Below are 14,481 nucleotides of genomic sequence, written 5' to 3' on the forward strand. Positions count from 1 at the left end.
AAACATCAAACTACAAAGTACAGTTAAGTATTTTAATAAAATTATGCTGTAATGTGCTGGCTGTAATATAAAGTATTACCTTAACTTGATGCTATAGCACTTACAGTAGGTTATAACTACTGTTACTGTATATTTGGCAGTGCAGCTCTGTGTCATTGGAGATGCATTATGAGTGCATTGGAGATAACGACCAGTTTCTTTAGTGTCTGTGAGAATACTTCAGATCTTTGGTACACTATAACTAAACCAACCAATGGATGGATGTTGTGAGTTTTTTTCCCTATATTTACCAATTGAAGGAAGAAGCTAAGCAATGATGGAAACACACTGATGGTGTTTCATGTGAATTTTTTAGGGATTTTCTTTTAGTGGACTGAACAACTTGGATTGTGTTTGGTTCCAATTAATTCTTCCAAGTATTCAAAGAAAGATTTATAATATATAAATTTCTGTTCCAGCTGAAATATTTCTTTTATATTTTAACCAATAAATAAACTTAACAAGCTCAAGGATACACACAATGTGTTTTGGTGAGTAACACTGAATATAAATATTAATAAACTTGTCTTACATTAAAAACTCAGGGCAGCTTTAATCTGAAATAGCAGTGTGTTCATAACTGGCTACCCAAGACAGAAACCCAGACATAATTAACAATATATGGAACAAAAAATGATCTGTGTGTGGGTGCAGTGGAGCCAAAATAGTGAATATGACGAGCATTTTGTTGTCTATGTTCACTTCTTTGTTGGCTCTCTAAATTCACTGCAATTACTGCTTCTCTCAGAAGCTTCCCGCAACTCTTTGAAAAAACATGGTTTTATGTTGTAGGATGAATATGTGTGTGTTTGTGTGTGGCTGCCACCCAAGGTTGTTCCTACAACATGTTGTCTTTTGAGATTCATTGCCTTAAGCAGCAATGATGTGCTCCCAGCAAGACATGCCAAGACTGCTGGCTCTAGCCCAATATGAGGGGCAAAAAGGAAAGAAACAGACAGATTCTTGAGCCAGATCCCATGATTTTGTTTACTCTGAATAAAAGATTCATTTGGACTGAGAAAGCTAAGTAATTGCTGAGTGTCTTGATTCTGTTTAGGAATGTTTACTGCTCACTGTTGTCCAGAAATGATTGAAGTGTACACATGTTAGCGCTATGTTAGGCACAGAGCAACCTGCGATAAAGGTTTGTCCATCTAAACACTTTGTTTCCAGTGATCATGATTATGACTCTGCTGAATAACAAAATCAGTTTAGTCAAAATCATCTTTTTTTTTTTTTGGTGCTTCCAACAAAAACAACATTTAAGCCTCGCAGTTTAATTATGTTATGTAAGAGGGCCCAGTTTAGTCAAAGTTTTCAGGATGATACCGTCATACAGATGGATTTTTACAGTGCACTGACTCAAATTAGATGATTTGGTAAAATTTTAATTCTAGTAAACGTCCTCCTCAAACTGTCATGTGGGATTAATTAACACTGGCTGTCTCAGCAGAATCTGTGTAGAAGGCGTTCAGAGTACACCATCACAGACCACTTTGAAGTTTAACATCAGAGGCTTTCGACAACCTGCAGAATAAACAGATGGACATTTGAGTGGAGGGTTGCTAGTTTGACTCCCAGACAATTCAGGAGAAAATGTTGGATTCTGAACATGGACTAGAAATAGCTCTTCACCGCCTTAAATACTAAGGAGCCCTTCAGTAAAGCACACAACCTGTAACTTCACCTGTGGAGCAGCTCAAAATAGTAATAATCTGCATGCAGCCTGCAGGATACGCTGTGTGTGTTACAAATTAATTTCCAGAAACAGCTGCAGATAAGACCAAGCAGAAACTTCACTGTAGGTGATAATTAATGCAGAACTTCAGTCATCTATTTGATGACTGAAGAAGCAGCACATAAATCACAGGTCACAGAATTCTTGTATTTGTCATAATGATGTCATAAAGAAAAATACAAACTGCACAAAAGCAATGACAAGTTAAAATGCTATACTGGCGGAGGTAAATGATCTGTAGGATATTAATGCTGCATTATGTGCTAAGATTATGCAGTTAAAATGGATTGCAACCACATGGTATTTTGTAATATGCAACATGAATTTTCCAACACATATCATCATCCTGAAAATGCAAAATCCACCCACTCAGTGCTTCATACTAAACATTTACCAAGCAGATATTCATCTGCAGTCGATCCTCAAGGTTAAAATCTGGATTTATTTATTTGTCACACAGAATTATTTGAACAAGGCCAACCAGCCATGTAATAAATTAGCCTGGAAAATTAATAGAAACTGTGCGGTTTAATATCTCTCTGTCCGCAAGGTCTCACACATTTACAGGCTCACATGCTTTGAAGCCTGATGGTTACACAGACTGCTGAGCAACTTCATCCAACTTCTTTCAACATTGTCACATAAGAATAGAATCTGCACACAGAGACTTTGTGAGGTTTGCGATAAACCAGCATCTAGATATACAAGGACCACTTACATAGGACTCTCATCACCCCAGTGCCAAACACACACACACACACACACACACACACACACACACGCACATAGAGTGCACACACGTACACGCTCCCTATTCGCGCACATACTGTACACCCCAATAGTGGTACAGAGCCGAAACACTCCCTCTTGTGGCCACCCTGGGAAGTAAAAAGTCCTCCGGCACAACTCTGATCCCTGTGATCAGAGTGTCATATGTGTGTGTGTGTTGGGGAGGGTCAACACTCAGTCTAGTTTTTGCTGTCATAAATAATTGGTCCACTGGGAGGGGTGGTAGTGTTAAGGGCTCCCCGATTAAGCTTTAAAAACTTTCGGGGTGCCTTTCAGTTCTAATTGGCACCCACAACTGGTGGCACCGCATCTGGTGAACTCCGCCAAACAAGGGGGAAAACACAAAAACCACCACCGGTGCCTCTTCTGCTCTTTAAGATATTCTGTGGAACTCCTGAAAACCTTTTTCCAAAGCAAATCCTCCAATCTGGAGGATGGAGAAAAGAGAGGGCGAGAGAGAGAGAGAGAGAGAGAGGGATGGAGAAAAGAGAGGGCGAGAGAGAGAGAGAGAGAGAGAGAGAGAAGCAAATGCTGTTCTTTTGACAACCTGTTCAGTGTGGAGCTGTGAGGCTCCAGCGCATCTATGTGTAAGCCTCTGTCCTCCCTCCCCTCCCCTCTCCTCAGCCCTCTCTCTCCCTGCACAGACAGGGGCGGTCGTTCTCAGTCAGCGCACATATTCCACTTGGCCAGCGTCACTTGGAGTCCACAGACACAGTGCTGATTGAACGAGCGGAGGGGAGCTCATTTTCAGAGCGCATGATTGTGTTAGAGGGGCTTCACTAGACTGTCACCGGTCAGACTGAGACACACAGTAAAGCCATTTGAACCACGCCTTTTAAAAGTAGATAATCCACAAAAGAAGAGACGGGGAGGATTTCTTTTCTTTTTTTTTTCTTTTCCTTTTGGTGCCTAACTACCCTTGCTTGAGTTTTTTTCAAAGGGGAAGTGGTTTTATTTTTTTGAAGAGGACTCTCCTGTGGAACCGAGCGGCGGTGATGTTCCGCTGTCCGCTTGTCTGTGCGTAAAAATAAAAGTTTAACACACCAAGGAGATCATTTGAGAGGTCTGGGAGCTCAGCAAACTCTCCACTATAGTCTCCGGGAATTGTAAAGCTCATACGGGACGCCCAACAGGAGAAGGATATACATATATAACTTTTTCTTTTTTTTTTTTTTGTGGAGAGACACGGAGGCGGTTTGGTCTCACGAAGAGCGGAGGAATCCTCTTCGCTGTGCCGGGAGGAGTGCACGCTGCGCTGGGTAGCAGACTGACCCAAAGGACGGCGACTCGGAGACAAGGTAGAGACGCAGCAGGGATTACATGCCTGCACTGAGACTACATTTTTTTGGAGGGATTATTATCTATTAGTTGACTTTGTATCTTTTTTTTTTTTCTATTAATGAAACATGCATGTACACAGTAGGCTATTTAATTTCACTCTACAACACGATAATATTGCCTTTAATTACAGTTAATATGCCTCACCGGTGGCATTCACATTTTGGCTTTACATACCAGGCTTTCTTTAATTTGCATCTCTTTTTATGCTGCAACATAGCAGACGTCCGGAAAACCAAGTCTCATGCAGCGTGTCCTGCTGGGTATTAACTCCCATGCATCATGTAATGAAACTTTGATCAGGGCGCGCTGTATAATGCAACCAGTCAATGCAGCCGACTCAGAGCCATTATACAAATATAAAGACCAGACGTCGGAGGAAATCCTCATGTACGGTCAGAGGTGTCACATAAGAGGGTCCATTAGACTCCGGCTGCCTTTCATTCCCCCTTTTCTTCAGGTTTTCCACATGTGATGCATTTAAAGAAAAATAAACCATTTATTTTGATAAGAACATGCCTTACTGCAGAGTCATAAGAGGAATGATTACACTGATGTGAAGCAAAGGTGGCATGTGTATGTGTGGGTGGGGCCTAAAGTGCGTGACCCCACTTGTTGTCGCTAATCCTCCGTGAATACTGTCGTCTAATCCTCCTGATTTCTCCTGTCCTGACTACACCTGCCCGTCCCCACCGGGCTTCAGTGAGGAGGAACAGATGAGGTTTAGTCACGCCAAACAGCGTACAATCCTGTCAAAGTCCAATTCTGTAACACACGCAGCTCTGCTTGTAAACTTTCTCTAATCCAGCATTTGTGATTGAATTATGCGTCGTCTAAGTTGAATGAAAGGATGGAGGGCTGCGCTGCCGGGGGCTAAATTGCTCTGTAATGTTATTTTCACGGCTTAAGAGGTTGAGGGCGACATAGTTGAACATGGGGGAGAAAAAAAAATGACAGAACCACTTCTTTGTTTTTTTTTAGATAACAATCACTCAGCTGTCCTTTCTTGTTTGTCAGATCAATTTGCAGTTTATTCCCTTCACTCTCTCATCCCACCCCTCTCTGTCTCTTTCTTAGGTTATGAGGGAACTGAGCTGAACATGGAGCTTTTCTGGATTTTGTTATTTTCTAGTGTCTGTCCTCTCGTCTGGGGCCAAGGTGTTTACGGTAAGAACGTGATATTTACAAATGTGTTTATTATTATTACATCAATGCATACTTTATTAACTGAGCTCCATCCGCGGCAGCGATGTTAATTTGTTCAATTATTAGTCCATAACCTTAATTAAGGGCTTCTCTGTGCCACATATTGTCCGGCGTTTCAGTGAGACGCGCTAATAGGAGGCTGGATAATAACTGGCGTTTAAACTACTCCGAGAATAGCTTCAGGGAGATCGACAGCAAATTAACTCGAGAGAGAGAGATATTACTTCTTAGAAGTCACAGGAGGTGGCTGGGAAAACATCCAGCAGTGTGTAGTGGAGGGGAAAAACCCACCTGCTGTAAATCCAATCTAATTCCATTTTAAAGCTGATATTAATCTTTATGGTAAAAAAATTCATATTAGTCTTACAGATTTGTGCTTTATTACACAAAATATGATCAAACTTTGAGTTATTAAAGGTTTATGGTTATCACTGAGTGGAGGTTATACTGTAGTATGGTCACTTAACTTAGTGCAGACACACACTCACAACAGGTTTCAATAGGAGATGAAATCTGGCAGAGCTCCCTGAGATGAGGCTCCGTCAGGTTAAACAGGACAGTCGCACTGTGCTTTTGAGGATAAAGCAGAGATTCTGTCCCCTTCTTAAGACAGCCTCACTGCACTAAAGAGGCTCGGTTTCTTCAGCTACAGGCACCTGTCCAGATATGCAGTCATCCTGTCCCTCCGGGGTATGGCAAACACACAAACTGATCTGTCAGCTCAGATACTTTGATTTTGATGTTTGAAGGCATGTGGCAGCCATTGAAAACAAGGTCTGTTTAGTCATAGTAGCACAGAGTGCTGTTGTCACAAGCAATCCCACAGCCTGCCGTCACACTGAGAAATGCTGACAATCTGTCATGTGTTGAAGCATATAGGCCTCTTGTAGTAGTCCTCGCTAACTAATCAGGCTGCTACCACTCGTACCAGCAGTACTTCATCTGCGGCTGTCAGAATTCATGTATATTATAATTTACAAGGAAAATTCTCACATCTTTTCTTAGCCTTTAATATATACAGTATATATATATATATATATGACCACCATTTGACACATTTTTAGAAGCATTACACTGATGTCTTAATACACAATAGTGAAGCTTGAAAATCATTTTTTGTGATTCACAGCCGTAGTGTCTGTGTAGTGTGACAGTGCTCGATGAGATATTATATATTTTTTCCCCACTATCTATCTTTATAGGAAATGTCAAACACAGCCTTACAATGGAAAAGACTGTACAAGAGTTTTAGTTACACATCACATACTTATCTGGGATTTTTTAAAATACCAACAGGTGTATTCCTTACCTGCTGTGATAAAGCCAGGATTTACCGTAAATCTGTTTTGTATTCTTCCAAAATATTTATGGCATACATATATATTTTGTAAATGTAATATGCTAAAAATGTATTCTGTCCAGAACTTACTTTCAATGCCAGCGATCAATTTGAAGGAGTCTGTGTTCATTTTTTCAATCAGTTGTCTACTCGTGGAGTGACTTTTATGATCTAGTTATGCTGTCCTGCAGACGGCTCACATCTCCAGTTTGCCCTTGTGCATTCTTGTCCTCATTTATTTTTTTTTTCATAATAAGTCGATGAAACAGTTTTTGGTTCTCTACAGGGTGATACGCTGATTGTCATGAAGAATTTGTGCATCCGTGCCTCATGGGCTCTGTCACAAATATGCAGTGGGTCGAAGCAGAGAGGTGTGCAGTCAGTGCCAGCGGTGTCTGCTGCAGTGATATTCAGTCTTTTTGTATGATAGCTTTTTTCCGCCGGTGTGATCGGTCACTTGTCTGAGGGAGGAAGAGTCTCAAAAGATTTCTGGGAATCATACTGGCCAGGCTTCATAGGCCCCCGTTTCCCATGTGGCTCGTGTGGTGGTGGTGCTCAGCTGTGCAACAGCTGGTTATATAGGGAAATGATCATCACTAAAAAGAGTCATTCAATAAGAGCAAATCATTTCACAATTCACACAATTGCAGTAAACAACACAAGTAGGGAAGATCGGGAATAGAGCCAACGAGTCTGGCACGCTCGCTCGCTGTGTATGCAGATATGCATAAAATGGTTTCCTTCACTTTGGAATTGTTTAGCACTTGCTCTGGCAGACAGATGCGACTCACAGTCCGTCGGGAGCCGAACAGTGTAAGCGTGCCTGATTGATGTCAGCGCTTTGGACGGCTGTGAGGTTCATTTACTGTAGCCTTCTCTGGGGTGTTTTTGGATGTGTGCGTTTTTCTCAGCTCAGGCCTGTGAGTCTGTGTGTGCAGGTGTTTTTCACTCGAGTATATGAGTGTGACTTCATGTGCCAAATGGATGCACGGATGTGAAGTGTGTGAGGTAGCAAACCTGTGAGTCTCTCTGTGTGCGTGCTTTGCTTGTGTGAGTGGGACGTGTTTGTACGTCAGGCACACTTTTCTTCCCACTGCAACAGTTTGCTGGATTAGCAGGGACCTGTGGATCAGTCACTGTGTCTCTTGTAGCAGCGTAGTATTGATTGTACTGTGAATTTTGATAGGCTGTCAAAAAGCTTGTAACACCTGTCCATCAAATAGTGATTGGATGGACAAATACACAAAGTAAATGCAATGCTGTACTTCAACTTTATGCTGTACTTTTTCACATTAAGTATGTTGAGAGTTGGCGCATGTGAATGACGCATCATTCTTGTACAGTAATGCCCAGGATTACAGTATATCCAGATTAAATTAAACTTGAAAATCACTGTATGTATATATGCAGGGATGTTCGTGATCAAGTGTGAAGATGCATATAAAAAGCTTATCCCCCTGAAAAAAAACCAGCGGTAAAGATGAGAGGAGAGAAGTGAGCTTAATAAACCAGCGTAACAAAGCTTAAGGATTAGGCAAAATTCAGGAAATTTCAAGACAGTCTCATCGGGTTTGACTCCTCGTCTGAATGGATACGAGATCAATCCAAACAAAGTGTACCAGAAAAATGTCTCTCCATCTTTCTGGTGCTGCATCATATCAAATTCTGTGAAGCAACAGAGTTCAGGGACACCAAATTATTGACTGCTTGACACCATTAGCTGGTGCTGTAGATGGAATCCAAACTGCATTAGCTGGCAATATGATGCATGATTATGTGCTTGTTAACAGGAAATGTAATGAACTTAAATCAATGATTTTTTTGGATTTGAGCAAGGCCCTAGCAGCAGCAGGAGAGTTGAGGCCTTGCCACTGGCCATAGAACAAAGCACGGCAAGAGATGTAGAAAGTGAAAAAGTTTCATATTTAGACATTGCGCAAAATCACTAATCACTTTGAAGATGTTGCCCAAGGAAGAATGAAACACCTGAATTCCTTGCTTGTTTTTTTTATTTGCAGCCTGTGTATATACATATATGTGTATATACATATATATGTGTGCGTGTCGATAGGCAACCAACATTTGGGCATCTTTTTAATGGGGAGTTTTACTCGCTGCAGCACAATAGCTTGCCATGGCACATGGGTTGAAAACCATTGACCTAGAAAGAGATCATTCCAGGTTTAACTGGCCCGGCCACTGGCTCCCTTGTGACTTTAACTCTTCCTCTCCCCACGTCAGCACTTTTTGTTTGTGTCTCTTTTATGTCTCCTGCTGCTGAGTTTATTTTGGATGCTGAATATTGCCCTTTTCTAATAAGCATCCATAATTTATTGGTGGCTCTGAGGCAATGGAGGAGGGGACGGGAGACGGTGATATAAAGAGACTGAAGCATTAAGCTAGAGATGATGATAATCTTTTACCTCCCACAGTCCAACACCTACTATCCTCCTCCTACTTCTTACCTCTCTGCTTTATTTCTATGTGCACTACACTTACAGGTAGGTGTGCGCGCGCACACACACACACACACACACACACACACGCGCACACACATGCACATGTATACACGCACACATGCCTCTTTTTGCTTTACATAAATGTGATTGGCAATGACAGAGATGTTAAATGACCTTCCCCTCTATATCACGTTTAATTAAAGTCCTTGAAATTTAATTAGTGGTGCTCAAACTGTTTTCCAACCTTTAGAATGACCAGATAGATAGATAGATAGATAGATAGATAGATAGATAGATAGATAGATAGATAGATAGATAGATAGAAGACATAAGGAGCAGGTCAATATTTGGACAGAAGATTTCAGTGGTTTGTCTGTTTTGAAAGCTTGATTATGGTGTCGAGTGCCAGACGATTAGGAGAGCTATTCTTTGCTCAGAACAGATAGCAGATAATGGGTTGGCAGGGTAGCAGAGCTGATGAATGTTGGCAAGTGTCTTTATTGTTTGTAATGTATATCAAATTCTCTGTTGTTCACCACAACTTAAAATTTAAAATTTAGATGTGAACAACTATATGTATTAGACACGAGTGGCGGTATCTGTCCCCCCCTTGTCTCCTGTCCCTCCCTCTTTTTGTCTGTCTCCGCTCATCTCTGTCAGTCTCTCTGATCTCATCCCTTCTGCTAAAAATTTTAGTGCACATGGTGCTTTAATTATCTCTTCATGCTCTCATTTTTTTCTCGCGTTAACTAGGTCCATTGTGCGGCAGCATAGCCCCCGCTGGCTTAATAGTAAAAGGGTCATACCTTGAGAACATTCACACACATACAGGACGCAACCTCCTTGTTTTGATGCTTAGTCAGCTCATTCTTTGCCACTTTTTTTTTTTTTTTTTTGGCCTTGACCCTCTCTTTTCATCCTCTCCTCACCTCTCCTCTCCAGTTTCCTATTTTTCTCTCCGGCTGAATGGATATTAAAGCCTGACAACATTTCTATTAACCCACAGGTCAGTAGCAGAGCCATAGGCCTATGGCCAAAGTGATATGTTGACTGTGGTTTACACTAGCCTTGTTACCTGGGGCTAAAGGATAAGAGCGCTAAGACAACATCTTGGGAGGTCTGATTTATCACGTTGCCTCCCACCAGTTACGCTCTGAGCCCGGGTTGGGCACAAGGTGGCAAGTAGAGGTGGGCAGTCTGGCTCTCTGGAGTCCTGAGTAAAGCCTGTCCTTATAAAATGAGTCTATGTATGTCTTTACACCATGGTATTAGCTATCTGCCCGTCTTTTATGTTTGCCTCATATAATAATGTAGTGGGCAGTGGCAGACATGACAACAAAATGTTTTCTAAAGAAGTGAATTTTCCCTTGAATGGGAAGATTAAAACCACCCTAGTGTCTGTACTGTATCTATTGGGAGGCAGCTGCAGATTAGTTTCGCTTAACATAAAGACTGGAGACATGTAGATCTTCTCAGGGGATTCTCTGCTCTAAGTAATCAAGAAGTACATTTTACTAAAGGTATTCACTGAAACCCATTTGATGCTGTTGATTGTGCGACATTTATCTTGTCTGTTTTTCTGTCAACTTGTACTATAAAACCTCTTTGATAGTTCTGATTGACTGATTTTAATTAATTAATTTCATGATTAATTTCATTTCCCTGGAAATGTTTCATTGTTTTCCAAGCCAGCCTTGAAAAAAAAAAATCAAAGCTAGAAGTTTGATGAAGAGGACTGAAATGTTCAGAATCACTGCAGGCTCCAGCAGCCTTGTGTCTACACTAACGTGCTGACAGACTTATTCTAATTATTTGCTCACAGATCATCATGTAAACGCTCCTTTCTGTCTGTTCACTTTTATTTTTTTACTTTTCACTCTCTCCGTTGATGATGTTCTCGTTCATGCAGATCATATCCACACATGCACACGGGAGCCTTTCACACGCGCATACGAATGTGCACACGCTTAAAAATCACTTTACCTCACTGCAATTACCTTTCTCTGAACTCATAGATCATTACCTCACACTCACCCACTCTCATCTCTCTGTACCGGGATGTTAGTCACTGTTACACACACACACAGTAAGAAAACACAGGCCCACACACACACACACACACACTCACCTCTTTGGATGAGTGGTCTAGAGTGCAACAGGACGACGTGGGTGCCTTGTGAGTGGGAAAAACTGTCAGGGAGGTTTCACTTTTCTCCTCTGTACTCCTGTCACTCTGTCAGACATCATCAAGCACCTCTTATTTGCCCATCTTCAGGAGGGAATATATACAAATGTGTGTCTGCAAGGCAATTTAATCTTTAGATATATTGTAGTGGATGCTAATTTAACAGTTGTGGAAGTGTAGGTGTGTTTTGTGTGCTGTGTTTTTTTTGTATGTGCGGGTCCTTATCCTGGTGTCTTTGAAAGTGAAGGAACAAGGGCTGTGTGTAGGGTAGGGTGTGTGTGTGTGTGTGTGTGTTTGCATGCATGGACATGATAGGGAGGGAACATTTGGCATCTAACTTATTCATGAAGGCGACAGGACGGTTGTGAACAGCGGCAAGAACATGGCTTACATCAGAGACCGTCTGCCTCCTCCTGCACTTCCCTCAGACTGTCACTCTCTTTCTTCTTCACTGGCTTCTCTTTCACCCTCCTGTCCTTTGTCTTCAGCTCCAGTTTCAGAGACTTTTTTATTGAATGTTTCTTTTATTTGAATGTTTTCATTTAGAACATTTTCTGATATATATTTTTGAGTGCAGTTTCAAAATCACTGTGCAGATTTTTAAAATCTGATTAGAGCATCTTTCAGATTATTGAAATGAAGGTTTTGTTTGTGGAAAAAAATTGTGAGACAATATGTGCAGTTTATTTGTCTGCCACAGTGTCTTTTTCTGTGATTACCTCTGGGAGGTCCCACAGTTCCTATTACAGTTTTTTCCATTTGCTTAAACACAATTTTGCAAACTAGGCTGGTTTTATCAAAATACTAACACAATTCACCAAACCACAAACTTTTGCACCAGATGGCACACACTTCATTCGTATTTGTAGATTTTTCTCTAACCAACTACACACATAATGAAAAGCACTCTCATCTTTAGTATGCTTTGCCATAATACTAACATAGTTTTACAACATACAAATTGTAGAGAATTCTTCAGATTGTTCACATGCACAGAAATATTTGCAGATACGCACACGTGCTATTGAAATATTTATTTTATTTATTTTTCACCAAACAAGTCAGTGCAACATATGCACAGCAGATATATTTACATTGGAGTGAACTAAAATATGCTCACAAAACAGTAAGCTGAAAAATACAATTGCAGAAAAAATGTCAGAAAAAATAAATACATAAAAAAATAAAGAGGAAAGCAAAATAATTTGCTGTACACCTACCTCTCACTCTTCCTCCCTCTCTCATTCTCACCCTCCCTCTTCCTCTTCCTCTCTCAGCAATGTCTTCCAAAGATGCTCACCTATGGTCTTTTATTGCTTACTTCCTGACTGAAGTGTTAACGATTACATAACACCATGTTTGGTACTGTAGGTGGCACATATAGTGGCCAATGAGCTCATGTAGTGTCATTTTATTTTATAGCGTGTTTTGAAATTGCAAACATGTGACTTTATGTCAGATTGTTGTGTCTTATGCAGAGAACCACGTTCAGTACACTTAAAAAGAGCCACTTCGAATAGCAAAATGTGTGTAAAGCAGAAAATGTGTTTAAAGTTTTTGGAGATTTGAGATGAGGTTTTGCTTCCTGTGTGTCAGTTTAAATATTTGTGCTATCCATGTCATTTCAGTGTGTCAGCAACTAGACAAAACTGTATTGTAGCTACAGACAGTAGCTACAATACCCTGCACACATATTTTAAGATATATAAAAATAAAAATAGGTAATGCTAATAATAATTGATACCTGATGATGAGACAAACCGTAAAACAGCCTTCTTGCATCAAACTCTGCACATACATTATTCTGCAAAGTGGGTAACACTAAGGAAAACATATTGAGTTTGAACAATTGACACTGTACAAATCAAACCTTATTTTCATTAAAGTTGGTTACACTATACTAGATCAGAGTTAATGTGATAATATTTAGTAATCATTTTGACAGTCTCTATCTTTTGGAATTGGCATGCTGTGGCAGTCTTTACAGTAGGTGTAAATCTCCTCAGTGAGCTTTAAGATATTTGTGATATTGTTGACTCACACTGAGCAAATGGTGGGGTTTCACAGTGTGCAAAGTGCTATGCATACTGGCATCCGTTCTCGCCGCCTGTCACACCTTCAGCACAGACATATATTGATCTGTCACTTCATAGAAATCCTGCACATAGAACAGCCTGCCAGGGAAAACCATATACAGATATGCTCTGGCTCAAAGTGCGGCAGGAGGTAATCACACAAACACTGCTAAAACCATACTTTTTGAGACTGCTCCTCCCACATATGTTCTGCCTTTTCCTGTGCTGTGTACTGAAACCCCCACCCCCCCCCTAAAATAATAACAACAACACAAATGTAACTGCTGGAGTTGGTTGTGTCCAACTAAACTTTCTGACAGCAGAAAGGGATCAACGCTGGAAATCTATGTTCTGCTCCTACACATGTCTGGCCTCAATAATTCAGTGATGCGTGGTGCTTGGAGATCTCGCCCTCTCCCTCTCTAGCTCTCGTCCACACTCAAACTTGTTTGCCCTCAGCAGCCAACCGCTCTCCCCTCTCCTACTCTGCTCATGATGGTTTTAGTAAAAAAAAAAAAAAAAAGAAGACTCTGGAGTTTGAAATGTTTAGCTTGCTACTCTCATACATTCTTTCTCCATGCATGACAACTGGCTCAGACGAGATGTGGTATAATCTGTCGGATATGTTAAAAAGTTCCCATGTTGTCGGTGTAGCAATTTACTTGTCACCAGCTACACATCCTGATCCGACTCCTCCTCTTCCTCCTCCCTCATTCTGTCTTTACCCATCTACTAAAAGTGTACCTGTCAAGAAAGATGTTCCTGTCATCTTCCTCTCTTCTCTTCTTCTCTCTCTGATCCTCTTTTCCTTCCCAGCCATCAATATAGCTACCCTTAACATGTCAAAATGGGGCAAAATGTACCAATTCTCTACTTTCATCCTCATTCCATTCTAATTCCCTCTTTTTATCCAAACCCTTTCCACAGATACACCCCTTTAACTCCTCATCACTTTTCTTCCTTGCTTGCTCACACTCTCCCTCCTCCCCTCTCCTCCCTATATCCTTTCTCCACACCCAGCACCTCTCTCCTGCGAAGCCCTGTCATCTTCTCGCTATCATCCGCCGATTCAGTGGCAAGCATCCACCCACCTATCCACTTACTGCATATATAGGACATAGCGCACACTGTCATTGAAGGCTGCAGACAGGCTTTGGGAAACAGGGTGGAGGGCTGACACTGGGGAGCAAGCCGACAGCCTGGTCTCGCAGCATCCTAAAGAAACGAGGGCAGAGGGATAGGTGCATCATGAGCAAAGGTGGTTTGATTTGGGTAAAAGTGGGTGAAACCAACAAGAAATGTAACAATTATTT

At 41.2% G+C, this 14,481-nt stretch overlaps 1 protein-coding gene across 2 annotated transcripts in view; it reads left to right on the top strand.

Moving 5' to 3' along the window:
• The first annotated feature begins 3,187 nt into the window (after positions 1-3,187).
• The window catches only part of mdga1 (MAM domain containing glycosylphosphatidylinositol anchor 1), a 162,887-nt gene continuing 151,593 nt past the window's right edge, over positions 3,188-14,481 (top strand). For both annotated transcript variants that reach the window (XM_027281803.1, XM_027281804.1), the window contains exons 1-2: positions 3,188-3,864; positions 4,982-5,071. In XM_027281803.1, coding sequence (XP_027137604.1) covers positions 5,005-5,071 — 67 coding nt within the window. In that variant the 5' untranslated portion in view covers positions 3,188-3,864; positions 4,982-5,004. The remainder of the gene's footprint in view (positions 3,865-4,981; positions 5,072-14,481) is intronic.

This window comes from Larimichthys crocea, chromosome VIII (genome assembly GCF_000972845.2).
Source record: "Larimichthys crocea isolate SSNF chromosome VIII, L_crocea_2.0, whole genome shotgun sequence".
NCBI classification, from domain to species: domain Eukaryota; kingdom Metazoa; phylum Chordata; class Actinopteri; family Sciaenidae; genus Larimichthys; species Larimichthys crocea.